The sequence below is a fragment of the Danio rerio genome, chromosome 21 (genome assembly GCF_049306965.1).
Source record: "Danio rerio strain Tuebingen ecotype United States chromosome 21, GRCz12tu, whole genome shotgun sequence".
NCBI classification, from domain to species: Eukaryota; Metazoa; Chordata; class Actinopteri; order Cypriniformes; family Danionidae; genus Danio; species Danio rerio.
The window spans coordinates 24600575-24623248 of NC_133196.1; the positions used below are offsets into that span (position 1 = coordinate 24600575).

Genomic DNA, 22674 nt, shown 5'->3' on the forward strand with positions numbered 1-22674 from the left:
TTGAAGACATGAAAAAGCCAGACAAACTTAAGTCCATTTTTTTATTTTTTTCTAACTGCAGATTTAAGGAATACAACTGAACATTGTTATCTTGAGACTCATAAATAAAAAAAAATACAAAATAAAAAAAAACACTACAAAAACAATCTACTGTTAGTAGGATGTAAAAAATATCTTTCACTATTAAAGGCACAAAATTTACTTGGTGACAACACTGAGAAGAAAACCTGCAGCATTCAATCTCTTTAAATTCTTTATTTTTTCACACTCCATCAGAGAACACTGAAATGTTACAAAGAGATGTGTCTGATCCTACACCAAAAGAAAGACTACATCAGGAAACTGATGCCAATATCTGTAGCACGACATCCAGAAAGTGGTGCTACAAAAAATAGCATGTTGCTGGAAAAGACAAAGGACCGTTGCAAAGCTCTAATGCAAATTAAATTTTTTTTTATACAATTGACAACAAACAAAACAGAAAAAAAATTGGGCACCTTCTAAGATTAGGCTAAGATTAGGTGCTGAGGTAGACGTAACTACAACAATTCAAATAATAATAATAGAACAAACAAAAATAAAAACCCCAGAAACAAAACACTATATTCTCAAAGAGCAACAGGACTGGCACTTGTGCTGTCACAAGAGGGAAAAATACAGACAAGCCAAGGAAAGGAGACGAGGATACAGTACAGAAAGAGAGAGGGGGACGAGAAACCGCTTTGTTACATAAAAAGCTTAGTTATGCTTGGTCCGACAGGGCAATTGGTCCTCAGTGCTAATATATAAAAAAAAAGACAACGTCTTGGTGCTTTGTTACTGAAACAGTTTAGTTTTGACCTCAATGGCACATGCATGGCAACACAGCATGAAATGGCTACTCTTTCTAAACACCACACTGGAACACAGTGAGCCACTCCAGGGATGCAATGATGACAGCTTTCTTTAACGTAAGTACTTTAAACAACAAAGGCATCAACAATCCGAATGGTAAAGAGACGTTGTTGAAAGGTTTAATCAGCAAACCTGTTGCTGAAGATATAGGAGAAATAAAAAGGAAACGAAAGTAAGTTTGATTCTCAAACATTAAGTTTTTTTTCCCCTCAAAGCAGGATTACAATTCATTGTGAAAAACGCACATATTCCGATCCAAGGAATGTTTGGCTTGTCTTTTCAAAGCGTGTATAAAACACTACAATACTGCTGCATTTGATCGCTGGCCAGTGGAGCCACTGAAAATGGATCAAACATTTATTACTCAAAACAAAGTAAGTTGACTTGAGATCATCATGGCACCCCTGGAGCCCTGAAGACACCAATAATTTTCTTGAAAATACAGAAACTAAGCAGATATATTTGGACAATTTGTTGAACAATTTCATTTAGGCACAAAGATATTACAGAAACATCAGAAGAACATTGAGGGAAGAACTATATCAATGCCAATATTTTTTAATCACGGTGAGAGAAAAAGTGGCATAGAACGACTTTCAGATTAGTGCATTTGACACTAATGTGCTCGCGCACACACATACACACACACACGCACTCATTCGGTCTCACACACACACACACTCTCAAAACAAAGTACAAAATCAAAGTTACACTAGCATGTGACTTAATATCTCGTATTGTTGCCACATATTGCAAAACTCTGTTTTACCCATTTAACATCAGTCGACATTATCCATTTACAGAACAAAATATATAATATTTCTGCCTTTTTTCATGGAGCTACTAGTTTTTCAATTCTCACAGGAGGCAAAGGATGCCCAAAAACTCACAGTGTTTTCCAGAAAACAACGGCAAGACACACGACAATCACATTTCCTTTGACGCGTCCTCCCATCCCTTCTTTTAGTCACTTCAAGTAAAAATAAAAACAAAACGTTGGCAACGATGATTGTTTTGTCTGAGATATCGTGTGCAATGGAATCGATCATTGGCATCACTTGTTTTTTTTTTCATTTGTTATTTTCACAAAGGAGAATGTGGCTGATTTAGTCCTTCACCTGCAATGTATTGACATCCAGAAAGCAACATTTACCACTATAGGATCACGCACTGTCCAACATTATTACCGAAGAGGAGCAAGGCAAACGATTCAAACGAGAGAATAATGATATAAAAAATGAACTACAAAGTTTTGCCCCGCTGCAACCTCAACAAATGGAAAAAAGGGACTGACACTTAATACAAAAATATCACAATTTTATATATCAAATGGCCTCTGTTGGCTCTTGCTCAGGACTACACTCATACAAAGAAACATGTCAACTGACAGTATTTTATTTTCATTTTTTTTTTTTAATCTTCCTTTCGTCTTTGATTACCACTTGCAGTCCCAATTGTCCAACGCACAATGCACTGCTGCATATGACCTGTTCTCGTTGGCTCGCGCTAGGCGAACCTCTTTTTTTCACATTACAAAACTACAATTCTATTCACATATTTTCAAGTTTAACGTTGTTGTTTTTTATTCTTTTATTTTTCAGACTTCACTTGTTCCATACGCACCTCCCAGATCAACTCCAACCCCGAACTTAAGGCTTCAGAAATCTCTTTTCTGATCTTAAGGTAACATTTACAGGGGTGGGGGGACTGACATGGAAAGTTATGATTATTATTTTTTAACCCACCTTTCCTATAAGCAAATCTTACCCTTTCATGTTCATCGCTTCCCACATACAACACTTGAAAGCGTGAGATGAAGTTGCAATAATGCAAAACACAATGTGCTTTTGCAAACGAAACACAACAAAACTTAGAGGTAGCTTACAAAAATGACCAAACCCACCAGCTCTTTAACAAGCAGGGTTAGTATAAACAATAATACCAAATTTGGTAAGATTAATGCAAAGAAAGAAACAAAAATCAAACGAAAACAAGACAAATAATCTCTCTTCACCATGGCACTTAATTTCTTAAGTACTTAAAAGCACTCGCCACTTCTCCAAAGACATACGCACGGCAGACAATCAAATATACAAAAGGAAAAAGTAAAACACTAGCACATGAGGTCACAACAAAAAACAAAAACACGAAACGAGGTAATTCAAGTACGATGTGCTGAAGTAAATCAAGGTATAATAGGAAACACAGACAAAGCAAAAGGAACCAAACCGAAAGAGTGGATCTGCTCTGTTCTTTCAAACCCCGGCGTCCCCGGCTGGACAGGCCGAGCCTCATGAACACACGGATATGTTCGTCACAGTGGCACTCAGTCTACAAGCCACCCAACAAAAGCAGCTTCAGTCATCATTTTGGTCTCTATAACAACAGCATAAACAGTTAATTAGATGTCTAGTGTGTAATGGATGTTCTGGATGTATTGCCAAGTTACTCGTTTCAGACGGTTAACTGATTTTCGAAGCAAAGGAGGAGATAACTGATACAGTGTGCGTGTTATCCAACAAAAACTGTTGTCGTGAAGTCAGCTTGTAATGCGCGCTATTAAGTCGAGAGCTTAACAAAAATAAAACGTGAAAAATGACATGAGTACTGAGAGCTTAGCTGATTTGTATGCTGGTTAAACCAATAAGCCCTTAATGAAAGTGAATCATATGGGAGGTATCTACACGCCGACTGCTGCTTTTTTTCTGTAGTCCCAGTTTGCTTGCTGTGAAGTACCTGACGGATCTAAGTGCTGCGATCAAGCCGATCAGTCAGAGATAAACAAACTCTGCATCTCTATCGTGAACCAGAAGAGGGCGTCCTTACTAAAAGGAGAAATCAATGAAGTGTGTGTGTTGTTTGAATGATGTCTAACATCTAAGATGCAAGCCGTTGTGTAGACAGTGAGCTTCCCATATGATCCCAACAAAAATGATTATAATGTGATGCAGTTTTTGCGATACTGACGGGTAAGATTTCTGCTTTATTTTTTTTGTTAGTTCCTGTCCGTTCCCGTTCCACCTTGCCTCCTTCTGATAAATCCGTCCATTTCCTGACTGTGTTTCCAGGCGCTTTTACCCATTGGCCCTCCCGCTCCCGTCCCTCCCCCTGGCTGGCTCGCCCACCTGCCGCTTCAGACGTAGCAGAGGTAGAGGTAAGTCTTCTCTATCCTCCAGTCGGGCGGGATGTCTTCAGGCTTGTGGCCCTTCATGTGCTTCTGCATGGCGGAGAGGCTGGGGCAGTACTCCAGGCAGATGGTGCACTGGTACGGTGAGGCTCCGTTGTGGGTGCGCAGGTGTTTGATCATGGCCGAGTAGTCCCTGGAGCGCTGGTGGCAGAGCTTGCACTCAAACGGCTTCTCACCTGCACGGGGACACAGAAAAAGTCATGACTTTGGAAGACACGTCAAGAGATGTTTCTGCTTCTACACTTGATATTTCTGATAGAAAGTCAGTAACCAAAGGAGTGTCTCCTGGTGTATATCAGGCATAGGGTTGAGAAACGGGTTAATAGTTAATCGATTCTGTAACTGATAACTAATATTTCTTACATAAATAGACATGTACATTTGACATTTAGAGCTTTTTTTTCTTCAGAATATCACAATTGTTTAAAAATCTTTTTTTTCTTCTGATTTTTCAGTTATTCAAACAAAGATGGCACCTTTTGTGTTATTTTATGCAAAAAAAAAAAAAAACATTTCAAATTTCAAATGAATATAAAAATACAGTTCCATTGAACTTTCTATTGATAAACACAAAATGATTTCACAACTGAATCAAATTTTTTTTCTTGCAATTTTGGCTCTGAATCCAAGAACTGCAATAAAGAAGGAATTGTAAAGGGAAAGGCCAGAACTGTAATATCTACAATCAGAATTATGTGATAACCTTTAAATTGTGAGATAAAAAGCAACATTTTCACATTATAGATAAAACATTGAAATAGAAATCAGTTACTATTCAACAGTGGTGTAAAGTAACAAAATGACAAATACTCAGACTACTGAACACAAGGGAATATTTGGAAACATTTTGGAAACCAGCAGCCATTGACACCTATAGTGGGAGAAAAAGTACTAAGAAAGTCAATGGTGCTGCTTTTCAACACGGTTTAAAATCTCGTCTTTCGCATGCAACTGAACTGCAACGATTTTTTGTGAGCTATCCCTTTTATACAGGCATGTCCCTGAATGTCCAGATTATACATGAGTGTTTACATTTGTCCACAGTGCATCTTCTAGGCTTTTATCCATAGTCTCCCTCCTCAGTCTCCTTGAGGGCCTGCTGGCTTTAGCAGGATCTCTCGGAGAACAACCAGACAAGCTGTCAAAGGGCTGTTCAAACACGGTTCATATTGTAATTGTAATTTACTAAGTAGTTTTAAAAATGTGTACTTTAACTTTCCATTGAGTACATTTTTAGTGCAGTATTGGTACTTTTACTCCACTACTTTCCTTCAACCTCCAGTCATTACTGTTCTTCCCTATTGATGAGGATTAGAAAAATCAGTCCTGTAATTCCTGTACAATCAAAATAACAGATAAACAGTTAATCGCATCATACTGAACAACCTCAAGACATGGGCACTTTATAAATGCAGAAAACTGTTTGTAAGCATTAAAAGAGTCCAGGGGCGAGGCAGAGGCGCAGTAGGTAGTGCTGTCGCCTCACAGCAAGAAGGTTGCTGGTTCGAACCTCGGCTCAGTTGGCGTTTCTGTGTGGAGTTTGCATGTTTTCCCTGCCTTCGCGTGGGTTTCCTTCGGGTACTCCGGTTTCCCCCACAGTCCAAAGACATGCAGTACAGGTGAATTGGGTAGGCTAAATTGTCCGTAGTGTATGAGTGTGTGTGTGTGTGTGTGTGTGTGAATGTGTGTGTGGATGTTTCCCAGAGAGGGGTTGTGGCTGGAAGGGCATCCCCTGAGTAAAAACTTGCTGGATAAGTTGGCGGTTCATTCTGCTGTGGCGACCCCGGAATAATAAAGGGACTAAGCCGACAAGAAAATGAATGAATGAATAAAAGAGTCCAAAATCATTATGCGCAATGGTTGAGAGACTATATATATATATATATGTATGTGTGTATATATATGTATATATATGTATGTGTGTATATATATATATATATATATATATATATATATATATATATATATATATATATATATATATATATATATATATATATATATATATATATATATATACTACACTTCCTAATCTGTAATTGCCTCTCTGAATATCACACTAACTGCACAAAAAAAAAAAAAAAAAAAAATGTTCTCTGTATGATGAACTACCTTAATAACTAAATGCACTACAAAATTTAAAGTTTACACACATCCACAAATTACATCTAAACGCATCAACCTTTTACAGTGTAATACTCACTACTCTTCAGTACTTTTAAAAGAGCCACTTTTTACTCATACTTTCAGTAATATTTACAACAGATACTTTTACTGTACTTGCACTACATCTTTGGGCTAGTAATGGTACTTTTACTCGAGAAGGATTTTTCAGTACTCTTTCCATCACTACTGTTCAATGCCTGAAACAATTATCCGCAAAATTATATGGACATAATTAGAAAATAAATTGACATTAGAAATGTCATATTTTCCACTAGTTTTTATGATGCTACTAATTAAAAAAAAAAGAATGAAACTTTTGACATAAATAAACAGACCGTAATGCAAACTCAGTGCATTTGTTTTATTCTGATGACCTTTAAAAATGTCACTAGCGAAGGCATTGATAAGTTGCGGAGTGAAGAATGCTCGTGTTGTCTAAAGGCATGCTGGGAATGCAAAGTCTCCGCGCTGTTTGCTCAGGTCTCCTGTTTGTTTAGCGGAGGGATTGAGGAACCTTGACCTCGGCGGTTCGAGCAATGTCATGTCCGTCTGCGTTTGTGTATGCAGAGGCCCTAATGAGACGGTCATTAAACCGTCGGGACTCCAGTGATACATGCACGTGTGGTCAGTGTACTTTAACTGCACTGTAAACAGGGCAGCCTCAGATAACCAGGCAATAATGAATTGCAAATGGAGCTGAGTTATTGATTGGCTATCGACAGCAGCGGGCCTGCCAATGTCGATGCTTCATCAAGCGGCTCCCTTTTTGCATGCCGTGGCCTTTGACTGTGAGCTTGTCGTTGTTCTTGTTATCTTCGGAGTTCGGTGCTCGTTGCCAAGGCTTTGCTCCATCCCCACCCAAAGAAGCCAATTATTTGACATGCTTTCTTGATAGTTTGGCTTAACGGCATCAGTTTTTTTTTTGCTTGGCAGAGAGGGGGGGATGATCTGGTGCCCGTCGCGAGCGACCAAAAGACCTGATCTCTACAGTAACACACTAATCCCTTTGTCAAAGAGCGAGCTGACAGCACTGGAAATGGCTTGCCCTTTGGTGTGGGCTTTACAGAGCCAAGACATAGGAATCAATCCGATATCACCTTAACAATCGGAAAGGGGTCTCTTTACACAAGTCTGTGCAATGGTCTGCACTGGCATTGGCTGCAACTGTTATCTAAAGATGTGCATAACTAGTACACAGGTTACCATGAGGGATTAAAAAAAATGCAGACCAGATAGGGCACCAGACAAGCACTTACCTTGTTACTGTAAAATCAGGAATTTTCCCATGCATCATTGGTAAGATCATTATAAACTTGTGTTGTAAGCTGTGTAAATCAATGCTCTTGTTTTTCATTGTATAAGTGTAAGCAGCAGTGTCAGTAGCCCTGTATATGCAACAAGTAATTCAACAAATACAGTATATATAATATAGAAAAAGTTATGGATATGAAGATAACCGAAAGCTGTTATGTATGGCAGTAGCACTTAAGATATTTTTAAGTGCCCTCTCAAGCCATTCTAAAACTTTCAAATTTTTAGATATCTTCAGTAGATTTAGATCCAAGGTCAAAACCACTTATTTTTCTCAGTATTTTCTGCAGAAACAACTCTTTTCTCACAGTGTCTGAAATGGCTCATTCAAGGACCTGGTCTTTCTAAACACTGCTTTCTAAGAGTCTTAACTCCTCTTATTGGTCCCATGAAGTCGGAATTAATAGCCCCCCTGAATTATTAGAACCTGTTTATTTTTCTGTTCTAAACATAATAGTTTTAATAACCTATTTCTATTAACTGATTTATTTTATCTTTGTCATGATTATATTTTTCAAGACTTCTATACAGCCTAAAGTGACATTTAAAGGCTTAACTAGGTTAATTAGGTTAACTAGGCAGGTTAGGGTAATTAGGCAACTTATTGTATAACAATGGTTTGTTCTGACTATCAGAAAAAGATAGCTTCAGTAATTTTGACCTTAAAATGGTTGTTAAATAAAACAACAATAAAATTAAAAACTGCTTTTATTCTACACAGAATAAAATAAATAAAAGTTTCTCCAGAAAAAAAATATTTTCAGACATACTGTGAAAATGTCCTTGCTCTGTTAAACATCATTTGGGAAATCTTTAAAAAATAAAAAAATACATTCAAAGGGGGCTAATAATTCTGACTTCAACTTTTCATCAAGTAAACACTGAAAAGCTGCTTACGAATAGAAACGTTTTCTGAAATGTTTATTTCTAGTTAAAAGTAACATTGAAAACTGTAAAGCTGCTTGCTATTAATAAATCTACTGTATTATTCCTGTAAAGCCCACTGTTGCGGTATTACAATATCAGCAAAAGTTTTTTTTTCCCCTCAAAACCACATTTACATGATTGATGGGTCCTCACAATGCAATTATATAGAAAAGGCGTTTATAGATCAACCCATAAACTTATTCTACCTCCAGTTTTCTCATTGAGCTGATCTCCTGTTTTTGCACGTCTGGATTTGTCAAGATTTAAGTAAGTAAAATTCCTTACATATTTTTTGTGTGTTTATTACAATGTTTATAACACGTATATATTTAGAACATTTTAGAAATATATATATATATATATATATTTAGAAAACATTAACCAAATTTGATTTAGAGCTTACTATGTCTATGTTGCAACTCTACAACGTTGGGTCCGGGTGGTAGCCTGTTGCATTGTTCAGGGACAGGTGTGAATGGTCTTGAATGTGAACCTGTTAGTGTCTCTAGGGAGATGCATGTGTCACATATGATAAGTAGAGACAATAATAGGCCATTCAGACAGTATTGTATGAATGTAGTGGACTTTTGATTAGCATGTCCATTGAAATGGCACTGAAATTGTCTGCAAAATGTAAATGTGCTACAATATACTATACGTGTTACTTATCTACATTTTGTCAAACTTTTTCAGTTTCAGAATGCCATCAGTGCAGAAAAGCCATCTATTCAGTGTGCAGGATGTGATTGCTGCAGTACAAAATGGAAAGAGTTCTTTATACAGTAAGTAAACATGACATGTTTTCTACTATAACGCTGCCTTTACACTTCTGTAATTGAGATGTGTTTTTATTTTGTTGCAGAATAGATATTAAAACATATTTGAAAATCTAAAAGTGCTCATCATGAGCCTCACAAGGCCGCTCGCTAACAAAATTCTGCGGATCAGGTATCTTAAATGTTTTCACCCCTAAATGAAGAACAAATAAGAAGTTTTCTGTAAGTAACTCTGGCTTTAACACTGCACTATGTAACCACTTGAATCAACATCAGTATTTATAAACCATGAAGGTCTATCTGTCCGTCTCAACCGTCTTCACTTGATAAAAAGGAGGAAGAGTACAGTACCTGTATGAACACGGTAGTGGGTCTCTAGCTGGTGTTTGAGGCTGAACTTCTTGCCGCAGCCATTACATTCATAGGGCTTCTCTCCGGTGTGGATGCGCTTGTGTCCCTTCAGCGTGCTCTCGTCTCTGAAGCAGCTGCCGCAGAACTCGCACTCGAACGGATGGTCACCTGCTGGACACGAGTTAAGTCAGAGTGAGTGGTGCAAAAGGTTAAGCCAATCGTAATACACTATAATTTACAAGTCATTTTTATACCTCTACTGACAAAAACAAGGTTAGTCTAGGGTCAGATACTTAAACCAAAGACATACAGTATTGTGCAATGTTTGACACATTGGAAATAAATCATATAACAAGTAATTTTTTCACAAAAAACAACAACAGGCAATCAATTGTAAGAATGACGTCCAATGTGTGTCAGCTTTAGCCTTAAGCGACCGGTCTATAATATTTATTTCAAATCAAGCTCTTCGTACATCATCATCAGTTGTCTTTTATAGGTCATTTCGGTTCCATCTTCCTGTCTTCCTGCACTGTAATGGATATTCAGAGGTCAGTAATCAGCGATATTATAATATGCGGGGGTGTTTCTTTTTCTGCTCTGTGCACTAATTGCGTTTCTGTGTCTCACTATCAGCGAACCATATATCATTCTCTCTCCGTACAGATGCACGAGTCTGCCAGGCGTGTAATGTTCCCCATATTTAATGCATTTCACTTCTGCGCGGAGGGTTTAAGTCATCGTCTATGACCTACGCGTTTCATTATCTGGCTGTCCGAGCGGCACCGTGCCTGGGAATAAATTGCATTTCTCGTTATGTACTGTCATGCTCAGACTCTCGCCGCCTCCCGTTACCAGACAATGTCAATTTCCTCAGGCACGTTTTGTGGCGAGACACAGCTAAACGCCTCACATTTACACGGCTGCTCAAGCTCCACCGTCTTTCACTTCACCAGTAATGGGAGAGAGAGGGGGGAGAGGGAAAAAAAAAAGGGAAGACACACACACACAGACACAAAAAACCCCACACATTTCAGAAATCAATAAAAGTGACAGTATTTATTTGTGTGCATGAAGTTATCAGTCGCTGTAAGAAATTTGGCGCTTCAAAATGCCTCCTCCGCAGAAGAGATCACAATCCGTCAGGCTTCCTGACTGCTCCTCAGCACACGACGAGAATAGCAATGGTGCCAAATTCACCTGACTTTAATTGCACCTAAGCTGGCGTTTCAATCCAAGACATCTGCGCTAGCCTCCGTAAAACTGGCCATGAGTTAAATCCTCGGGCTTGTTTCTACCTTTGGTAAAAAGAATCTTTAATCTTTATTTGACAAAATAATTTGTGACAGCTCTCTCTTGATACCATGAGGCACAAATTCATATCGTAATACTCGTCTGGTATTTTTTTTTAGGCTACCTGTTATGTAAATGCGCCGTGTCGCTGCTATAAACAGAAGGCAATTTGCTTATCAAATTCTGTTTGGCGGCTTTGCTTTGTTTGGAATACATTAAGCTTTGAGGCAGTAAAGATACAAGGTGATAGATCAAGATGCTGTCAGCGGCTGCGTGTTTCTCGCTTCCTTTCTGTGTCTGTCTGCAAGTCTGGTGGCTGTAAGGCACAAAGACATTTGGGAAGCTCGGGGGCTGCCACCTGCGTCCCTACGCCCCGGGGGAGTGTTGCGGTGGCGTACCTGGCCAGGGTCTGCGGGCACCGCCTGGCGCCTGGCAGGGCCGAGGCTTATGTTAAGGCAGGGGCCGAGTTCATTATGCGCTAAGCAGCGTAAATCAAGGATCCATCACTGCCAGGGTCTCGACTGGGCTGCACTATCAAACACAGCTGCGAACACAAAACACCCGCCGCAGATGGAAAATGGGCTCCGAATAAAACACAAGCACAGAACAACAACGGAATATTAACGAGGCTCGGCCGGCAGCGTGCGGATCGGAAAGGGGGAGCGAGGGGGCTGCCATGATTATCAGCCCTAATGGATGCCAGCGTTCGCTCACACTGTGCGCGCCTGTAAAAGTACATGAGCAAGTACGTTCAAGAACACAAATTCCTCTCTAAAATCAGCAGAAATGCGTGTAATCATTTTCTGAAATCCTGTCAAAATTGGTTCCGCATCAGCATTTAGGCTGAGGTATGACTGAAATCAAATTTAAGCTTGGGTTTGAATTACTGAGTAATGACTGTGTGGGCCCATAATCACTCATTTAAGTTATTTTTGAGTGGGCAGCACGCACACACACACTCATGCAGAGTAAAAAGGGATATATGACAAGCTAGTGCTTGTTTCTACAGTGCAGAGATTTAAGGGGAAAAGCGAAAAAACAAACAAAAAGAAAACATGAAAAATACTTTGTGATTATCTTTGAACTATGACTAGGGATGTCAATGGATTGTGACATACCTGTAGTATCTCAAACTTATTTGTTTGCACAAAAATATGCACAAACTATATACACTATCGGTCAAAAGTTTGGGGTCAGTTTTTTCATGTTTTTTTTAAAGAAATTATTCTGTTTATCAAGGGTATTTATTAAATGGAAAACAAATTGTTAAATACTTATTTTATTAAATATAATTTATTGCGAAATTAATACTCCCGTCATTATTGATTTGTTGCCATTACCATTATTAATAAAAATATTAATAATAATAATATTAACAATAATTAATATTAAAGTGATTTCTGAAGGATCATGTGACTGGAAGTAATGAAGCTGAAAATTTATCTTTAAAATCACTGGAATAAATGATTAAATTAAATGATAAACTACTTTTTAATAGTTATTTTGTAGTGCAATAACATTTCACAGTTTTACAATTTGTACTCTGCTATTTATTAATGAAATAAATGCAGGGGCGATGCAGTGGCGCAGTAGGTAGTGCTGTGGGTTCCGGGTGCTCCAGTTTCCCCCTGAGTCCAAAGACATGCGGTACAGGTGAATTGGGTAGGCTAAATTGTCCGTAGTGTATGAGTGTGTAAAACGTGCTGGATAAGTTGGCGGTTCATTCCGCTGTGGTGATCCCGAATTAATAATGGGACTAAGCCGAAAAGAAAATGAAAAATTTTTGAAAAATGAATAAGTCTTGGTGAGCAGGATGACCTTATTTTAAAACATTTAAAAATCCAACTGACCCATAACTTTTGACCAGTAGTGTACATTTCTGTAAAGTTCTTTAACCAAAAAAACTGTTGATTTTTCAAGACAATAGTATACGGCTAAAAGTGAGATTTAAAGACTTAACTGGGTTAATTGGGTTAACTAAACCGGTTAGAATCATTAGGCAAGTTATTGTTTAAGGATGGGGCTAACGATTTTAACCTTAAAATGTTTTTAATTATTTAAAAACTGCTTTTATTCTGGCTGAAATAAAACAAATAAGAACTTCTCCAGAAGAAACATACTGTGAAAATTTCTTTGCTCTGTTAAACATCATTTGGGGAATATTTAAAAAAGAAAAAAAAACTAATATTTCTGAACTGTAAGTTTACCAAGGCTACATTTACTTCACAAAAATGCATAGAAAAAGTAAGATTGTGGAATAATATTACAATTAAAATAAACGCTTTTGTTTTAATAAACGTTATTTATATTTTAAACATTTATTACTCATCTTCAGTGTCATGTGAACCTCGAAAAGTAATTCTATACTGATTTAGTGCTACAAAAATCAATAAAAAAGTTTATCAGCTTTGAAAAGAAGTTGTTGCTTTCTTAAAAGCAAGTTTACTAAACAGAAATTATTTTAGCCAAATACAGTTCAGATGATAAAATCTCTAAATGCCATCTGAAATTATTTGTATTTTTCTCAGCCTCCTTTTTATGTTAAGTTATATCACTTTAAAGGCTATGAAAATAACTTATTCGTCACTACAAAAGTAACATTTCTGAGCCTACACACAAAAATCAAATAAAAATGATAATTTTAGAAGAAAATGTCAAACGGCATTGAAGTTCTAAACTACAATCTAACTACATCTAAACTCTCTCTCTCTCTCTCTCTCTCTCTCTCTCTCTCTCTCTCTCTCTATATATATATATATATATATATATATATAAAAACTGTATCTTTACTTATTCTATTTTGCATCCTTTATGAATTAAAGTTTACATTTATATAAAAAATATCTACATTTGTTTATTTTTACATTACTTAAAATAGATTCATTAATTTTAAATAATGCAGCATTGTATATACAGATTTCAATTTCCAACATTTCCATGGCCCACATTTCCAAATCGTGAACAGTCTTGATGAATAAACTATTCATAAGTAGTTCAAAAATAGTTCATTACCATTACAGAGTCAATCATACTGATATTCCAAATGAAGAAATGTGAAACCACTTAATGCATGTTTAACGTCAATCTGGATTAGATTAACAAATAAATAAGAAGACTTGAAAGGCTAACAAATGTATTTATATGAACCGCCTGATGAGTCACACACAGTAGTGATTGTTTAAAGTCAAACCTAATAATGGAAACTAATTATACTAACAATAATTCTAAATTACATGCAAAATACACCAAGCAAAATACATCTGGTGTGGTATTGATGAAAGAGTACTCGAGCCCTTTTGACGTTGCTGTAGGAGTACATAAGATAAAAAAAGGTTGGGAAACATGGCTTTAGAGGAATATCCATTGCTTATCACATCAGCGACTCAGTTTCCGGCATTAAAAAAACACTGTGAATGAGATTAAGAAGATCAAAGGAGAATTAAATGCGAGCAGCCAGTCTTCTTTTTTTGTCCTCTTAAAAAAATAAAAAGACTTATTTTCAGTGGTTTTCGCAAGTGCCAATAGCAGTTTTTTCCTTTCAGCTCTTTGACAAAAGCCCCCACATCACATTAAACGGGTGCTTGCTAGCGCTCATTGTAATTTAATACACGCCTACAGAGAATTGGGTTCAAACTAGCGCGACGCTGCGTCACAGGCTCTTCTCTCTCCCTCCGCTCCACCGTTGACATTTATGTGTGCAGGCGGCAGAGTCGGCTCCGATGTGCGGCCCGCCGAGGACAAGCGAGTACAGTAAGCATTCGGCCGCCTTGTACCGCCAGCCGGCCAATAAGGGCAGAGCGGCCCGTAAACAGGCGGGCTTTGCTCATCTCCCGCTTTCGCTTCAAATATTCATCCCGACCGCCACCGAATAAAGTAACTCTGACACATCTGGCTGTTATTTAAGGTCAGAGACGATGGGGAAAAAGGCTTTCTCGAGAAAATGGGATTCATTTCCAGCGTCTCATATTCGGAGACAGTAATGGAGAGCGCTCCACGAGTCGCCACATCTGCTCAGCTGCACGCCTGGCCACATGGGGATGGATCTGCCATATAGCAGGACCGGTCCGACTGGGGAGGGCGATATCTGCGCTGTCACAAGCCATCACAGCTCTGTGGCCTTTCGCTAAATGACATGTCACTTCAGCCTGCTATCTTCATTCCATCCACCTCCATCCAGAAGGTGATGGGATGACGGGTGGAAAAAAAAAAGGCATTACAGTGACTGTACCAAAGACCTGATTTAAACAGTCTTCAGGGTGAACCACTTCTCAGCATGTTTAAAATAATCATTTGGATGTGCAGAAAACATCAAAGCATCAAATTAGTATGTATTACTGCTCCGTTCCAAAAAATGTAGCTCCTGAGGCCACCGGTTTAAGCAAATATGTGACATTAAGAAACACAAAACCAAGTGGTAAAGAGCTGATGGGAGACCTGTATGCGAACGGAGATGGCGCTTGAGTGCGGTGTGGCTGGGAAATGTGCGGTTGCACTCGCTGCAGATGTAGCTGCGCACGCCTGCGTGAACCTCCATGTGCTGCTGCAGAGCCGTCTGCGTCTGAAAGCGTTTTCCGCACAGCAAACAGAAGATAGCCATATCTGATCCTGCGAACAGAGAGAGCGACATGTTAGCATGCATTCATTCATTTTCTTTTTGGCTTAGTCCCTTTATTAATCAGGGGTCACCACAGCGGAATGAACTGCCAACTTATCCAGCAAATGACTTACACAGTGGATGCCCTTCCAGCTGCTACCCATCAATGGGAAACACTCATATACACTCATTTATACACATAAGGTATGGACAATTTAGCTTACCCAATTCACCTATAGCGCATGTCTTTGGACTTGCGGTGGAAACCGGAGCACCCAGAGGAAAACCACATGAAAACAGGGAAAACTCCACACAGAAATGCCAACTGACCCAGCTGAGGCTCGTTAGCATACATGTTTGAAACCATAAAAAAAATATTTTTAAAGGTTTTAGTTAACGAAAATTGTAAAATTGACTTTTGGGGCAAGAAAAGTTCAGAATTAGATTTTTTTTTGAGTTTGGGGAGCAAGGAACAACACAATCTGGCAACAAAAACAAAACATGTGGTCCATTGCACTCTTTAACACTCAAATTATAATCAATCAATCAATTAACATGGCAAGATGCAACTGTTTTCTTTGTGACCATTTCAAAATACTGCAATAAGTAGTCAGAATATTGAATGTAGAATGAATATGGAATACTAAATGAAAAACAAATGGCATTTGAGAATAATAATGATTGAACATTTAATAAAAACTATTTGACTTCATGTTGTACTTTTTAAATTGATGCCTCTGACTGGCTTGTGCATTCTAAAGCTCAACAGAATCACGTCTGATTAGTTGTACTGCTCAATGCTGCAAAAATGTGCAACAAGAAAAGTGATGCAACGGCTACAGATCTAAACGTAATGCCACGAACTGACACTTTTAATTCATTTTTATATTTTCCTTTTATTACAACAGTTGTGATACTCTCATACACAGACTGCGGGCCCATGTCTCTTTTAATAGACCCATTATTAAGATTTGGAATTAATAACTTTAAAGACACCCTGGAGTACTTTTTAAAAAATATTTTAAAAAGATTTGTGTGTTGAGCATCAGTTAAGAAAACATTAGCACCAGTGAGCTTTAATTGTGGGAAAAATCGGATATTTTTGAGCTTTTGTCAGCTAATTTCATCGTCCGGGTTTAAAATAATTTTTGGGGTGGGATCAAATTCGGTGACATAGCGTGAATCTGCTAGTGGAGTGATGATGCGTCGGTTCTCATTATTATTCATAGCGGAGTTTTCTTATACTATGAAAAGACCCTGCTTCTTAATTACTCATGAGACTGCATTCTTTACGAAGGCAAAGCAGACCTGCCAAGCTGTAAGACCCAATGACCGAGTCAGACTGTGTCTGGGCACGGGACGGGTCGTATGTGTTTGTTGCATGTTTTTCCCCATGATTATGTCAGGGACGAAACAGCAAAGCTGTTGATTTGCAGCAAGCAATTTTGTCGAAAGAGCTTGTATGAGAATTAGAGAATGGCGGACATTGTCTTTTATCAGTTGAGTTTGTTAACATTTATACACATCGCCTACCCATGCTGCTTCGTTCACTCATGTTCAAAATCCACCAGATTAACGGCAGAGTTAATGCTTGAAATAGACAGGGAAAAAGAGCTGCACTGAATGCAGTGCATTCAGACCCGGGGATTGAGGAGGAGAGAAGTCCATTACAAACACTATTATCTTTGTACTGATACAACAAATTGGAGTTATGTGAATATAAAATTACGATTAACACGTGTAGCATTAAATTACTTGCTGCTTATTTCTTTGCATCTTAACTTTGCAAACTATAAAATCATGGGTCTCCTCATGGTTTGTGTCACATTTTGTGAGCCAGCTGACAACAGTTGTTTACTCCCCTCTTTTTCCCCTGCTATGCTGGCCACGCCCACTCCTCTTCTCACAGAGCTCCACACCCATCTCTGAGCACTTTTTGAAAGAATTCTGAAGTAGACTTGAACAGAAAGAGGGGGGTTTCATGGCCCTTTAAACTAAACATTTGGGAACATTTTGGCTTAAGAACTTGAACTGTCTTTAATTCAATTCAGAAAAACTAGATACGTTTTTGAAAGCAAAACACAATGCCATGAACTGACACTTTAATTTCAAAAGTGGTAGTAGATTTTGTTCTACATTCGCTGGAACATTTTTAGAGTGCTTTTTGTTCTTTACTTTGTAATTTTTGCCTCAAGCCCCCAATAGTTTTTGAACATGTGCAGGACTACTATTTGTCTGACCCCTTTTAGCAAACAATCATTATTTTTACAATTTATTTTGGCAATTTACAAAGTACAGAAATTACAGGTTGGGAATCACATGATCACTGCAAAAACTAGACAATCAAGCTGAAAAAGACAAAGATTCATTTAGAAAACAGCCTCAGTCTTTGCGGATCAATAACAGAATCTAATTCAGTTCCACAGGGTGAGATGCACATATAATACAGTGTCATAAGAGGTCAGCGGAGAGATAAAGGAAATGACAAAACAACTAGATTGGTTAGCTTGAATTAATATCAGCAAATCACAAAAATCTACAGTTGCAAAAAAAAAAAAAAAAAAAAAAGATACACCTGGGTGTTTAAGAAGATAAAGCGAACAAAGTGAGCAATTTTTCCCTTTCTTTTGCTTCACTCTCATACACACAGACTCACTTCACACTTTTTTCAATTATCAGGCTCTAGAAAACTCTGGGGAAAGTGGGAGTGTTTTAAGCTCCGCTTCTATTTCATGAGTCGATAACACATCTTTGGGGCAAAGCTGCCACTAATTTAAAAATCTATGAGGAGCCCCAGTCTCATGTTCATAAAGCTCGATCAATCAGCATTTGCTGGGGAAAAAAAGCAGGAGCGATTGAGAGGATGAGAGGAGGAGTTGGAGGTGAGCGAGAGAAACGACTATTCCTGTTCTTAAATCTCAGACAGTGCAGCTGAATTGCTGCTTCTCTGTAAATAAATACTGACAAGCCTTCCTTCTGGCTTTCTCTGGTCTCCCTCCCCCTCTCGCTGTCTCCATCTTTAATGACTCTTTACGTCTCTCAGTTTATCGATGAAAAAAACAAGGGGAGGGCATCGATTATGGAAGGGAAATTCGTAAAGAAGTTTGCTTCAGGAAGGCCAAACTGAAAACTGCAAAGAAACAAATAGAGCCACATTTTTTTTGAGTGGATAGATGGGGGGCAGATGAAAGACCAGGGTGACAGGAGGAAAGAGGGCAGGGGGTCGGGAGGAAAGGCTCTGAGGAATGCGAGAGGTTAGGTGGACTGTGACCCACGGAGCTCAAGGGTCTGGATGGGGCGGAGGGAAAGACTAAGCCACATCACCAGTGCTGAACTGTGATTGCTCTTAAAATCCCACATTATTGGCGGCTGAAAGATTTAATGATGATAATTCACCCACTTTTCATTTCAAGTGTTTCTCAATCAGAAAAGGCCAATCAGTGACTATATATGTACTGCGGGCTCATGTCTGTTTTAATGGTAAAATATTTGGAGATTTGGACACACTTTGAGTCAATTATATAAAACTGTTCTAATTTTGCCTTACAAATCAACAGGAAAGCATATGGAACTAGTTCAAGTTTTTAAATTTGAGCTAATGATATTTAAAGTTTTAAAGTCTGCATCTTGCTCACAAAGACAGTTTTTTAAAATTATAAAAAATAGAGTAATATTGTGAAAATAATTACAACTGCATTACAAAACTGATTGTAATTTGACTGTACTTCAATTTATTTAATGTGACTTCAAGGCTCAGCATCATTAATATTTCTAATAAGTAATATGTTGTAATAAGCAAATGGTGTTCAAGTCACATTTCTTGTAATTAATGTTGAAAACAGCTGTGCTGCTTTATGTTTATAGAAATCTTTTAATTTTTAGAACTCAAAATAATTAGAATCAAAGTTCAAAAGAACATTTATATGCAACAGATTTTTTGTTTATCTCTTCTTTTTTGTTTAAAGGGCACCTATTTTACCCCTTTTTTAAGATTTAAGATTAGTCTTTTGTGTCTCCAGAATGTGTCTGTAAAGTTTTTTTTCTCAAAACACCCATCAGATTATTTAATACACTCAGGAATATTGGGATTTCTGCTCTATACACTATGTAGCTGTTTTTGTTGGCTGCGCCTTTAATGCTAGTTCTTCCCGCCCACCGTTCCCATGTACCTGTCAGAGTGTGCCTTAATCTCTGCCTTGGATAAGTTTGATAAACAGCACACTATCAGACATGAAGGAAGCAGATCTCACATAACAATTGTGAGAAATACTACAGTAAGAACTTTCCCAATGATTATTTGATGTATTTGTTGTGGAGTTGCAATGATGAGTCACACACAATGTTGTTAAAAAGTCCACGCACATAGACACAGCGGACACACAGTGTATTTTTGCACGGCAAATTTAAAATTAATACAGGTTAATATCCACTGCTGTATGAATATCTGTTATGTTAATGTACTAAATAAACCGGATTTAATGCCCACATACCGGGATTGAAACATCTTTTATAATTGTACTGACACACGGCTGATGTGATCAAGACAGTAAACTCGCTGTAATTCATTACAAACATGCACTGGTTTTAAATTTGTATAACTCATTCTTGATCACATTTGATGATGATTGATGATCACAGAGAGTTGAACAGATCTTTTGATCCCAGTTGCTTTGTGCACGTTCTGTCTTGTTGATATGATTATTCCAGTACTACAAAGACATGTTAATATGTGGCTATCAATCAATTCGGTGGACTGGGAAACCGCACTCCTACGAATGTCACGTCATGCCAAAATGGGAGGGATTTGGATTCTATTTTAACATCAGCAAATAAAAAAGAGAGACTTACTGTGTTTATAAAACCCCATTATGACTGTGAACACATTATACCTACACGCAGTCCTGTCCAAACAGCTCCCAAAAGATGATTTTCATCATAGGTGCCCTTTAAATCATAATGTTCCCAAACATTTAAACAATAATGTAGCTGTACATTAATAATAAGTAAAAACACTGAACACTAAACAAGGAGAATCTTTTTCAAAACAATGGTTTCCATTACCGGTCAAATAACACGCCAAAATGCACCACATTTCTTAGGTAGTGAGAAGACTTCCAGTGAAGAAAGAACACTATTTTGGGAACAGAAGAAGGGCAGGGGGGACAGTTGATAAAGCGGCAGCCATGAAGGGAAGTGCAGTGTCCATGTGATTGGTGTTAGCTGGAATTAAGTGTTCCTCGGTGTGAAGTAAAGAGCGTCACAAGTAAATGGCCTGGCTGGGAGAAACTCTTCTGTGAGGTACTGAAGGGTGAGGTAGAGAAAAAGAACTAGGGAGCGAGAGAGAGAGTGAGAGAGAAAGAGAGAGAGAAGTGGCTGACCCACTCGCCTCTATTACAGTGCAAAATTGAGTTGGACATAGTGACACCTGGATAGAGGACTGGCTTTAGCTGTTGCTCGCTGCCTGAGTTTTGGCATAATTTACCTCCACTTCTGTGTCTATTTATAAGAGCCTCTTGGCTCCATTGTAGTGTTAAGTTAATGGTCCTGAAGTAGCATTGGGTGTTACTTAACAGTACGAGCGCAACAGCATTTAGGCGATGAGGTGTTCTGCTTATGTTCACCCATGCAAATGCCTCCAAACTCTTGGATGGATGTGAGAATATTTGCCTGAATCATCATAGACTCCTGGGAATGCCAGGGAACTCTATGTCTAACACAGAGTCCCAGTGTAATCAATTGACAAAAACAGTTTTCTGTCCTGTGTTCACACATTTACTGATGCAACAGGAAGCCTGGTCATGACATATAAATGAATTTAGTTATACGTTGCCAAACGGTTGCAGAGGACAGGCTCCTCTCATTTTTGGAAGTATCTGATTGGAAAAAATCTGTGCAGACGGAGTCATCAATATTTTCGATCTTTTAAGATTTAAAATTTCCAGGAGAGAAAGGCTCCCTGTTGCCTTTAGAACTGCCTTAATCCTTCATGTCATAGATTCAAAAAGGTACTGGAAATATTCCTCAGAGATTTTGGTCCATATTGAAATGATAGCATCACGCAGTAGCTGCAGATTTGTCGACTGCACATCCATGATGCGAATCCCCCATTCCACCACATCCCAAAGGTGCTTTATTGGATTGAGATCTGGTTACTGTGGAGGCCATTTGAGTACATTGAACTAAATTGTCATGCTCAAGAAACCAGTCTGCGAAAATTCACGTTTTATGACATGGTGCGTTATCCTGCTGGAAGTAGCCATCAGAAGATGGGTACACTGTGGTCATAAAGCAATAGACATGGTCAGCAACAATGCTCAGGTAGGCTGTGACTTTGACACGATGCTCAATTGGTATTAATGGGCCCAAGGTGTGACAAGAAATTATCCCCTACACCATAACACCACCACCAGCAGCCTGAACCATTGATACAAGGCAGGATGGATCCATGCTTTCATGTTGTTGATGTCAAATTCTGACCCTACCATTTAAGTGCTGCAGCAGAAATTGAGATTCAGACCAGGCAACATTTTTCCAATCTTCTATTCTCCAATTTTGATGAACCTGCATGAATTGTAGCCTCAGTTTTCTGTTGTTAGCTGACAGTAGTGGCCCCTGGTGTGGTCTTCTGCTGCTGTAGCCCATCCGCCTCAAGGTTTGAAGTGTTGTGCGTTCAAGACACTCTTCTGCATACCTCGGTTGTAAGGAGTGGGTATTAGAGTAACTGTTGCCTTTCTATCAGCTCCAACCAGTCTGGTCATTTTCCTCGGACTTCTGGCATCAACAAGCCATTTGCGCCTACAGAACTGCCGCTGGCTGGAAATTCTCTTTTTCAGGCAATTCTCTGTAAACCCTAGACATGGTTGTGCGCAACAATCCCAGTAGATCAGCAGTTTCTAAAATACTCAGACCAGCCCATCTGGCACCAACAACCATGCCACGTTCAAAGTCACTTAAATCACTTTTCTTTCCCATCCTGATGCTTGTCTTGACCATCTCTACATGCCTAAATGCATGTTGCTGCCATGTGTTTGGCTGATTAGAAAATTGCCTTAATAAGCAGTTGGCGAGGTGTACCTAATAAATTGGCCAGTGAGAGTATATGCATGTACTATTTAACAATGCAATACAGTATAAATGCGATACAGTTTTTAACACAAACATACTGAACAGGGCTG

At 38.5% G+C, this 22674-nt stretch overlaps 1 protein-coding gene across 7 annotated transcripts in view; it reads right to left on the bottom strand.

Annotated features, from left to right (window-relative positions):
- Positions 1-240: 240 nt before the first annotated feature.
- zbtb16a (zinc finger and BTB domain containing 16a) overlaps positions 241-22674 on the bottom strand; it is a 148041-nt gene continuing 125607 nt past the window's right edge. For 2 of the 7 annotated variants that reach the window (XR_012396459.1, XR_012396461.1), the window contains exons 5-7: positions 15340-15571; positions 9613-9783; positions 241-4257 (exon numbers count right to left, since the gene is read on the bottom strand). Coding sequence is in view for 4 of the 7 variants with exons in the window: in XM_073934253.1 (XP_073790354.1) it covers positions 4028-4257; positions 9613-9783; positions 15340-15510 (572 nt within the window). In the remaining 3 variants the exon portion in view is untranslated. 7 annotated transcript variants of the gene reach the window in all.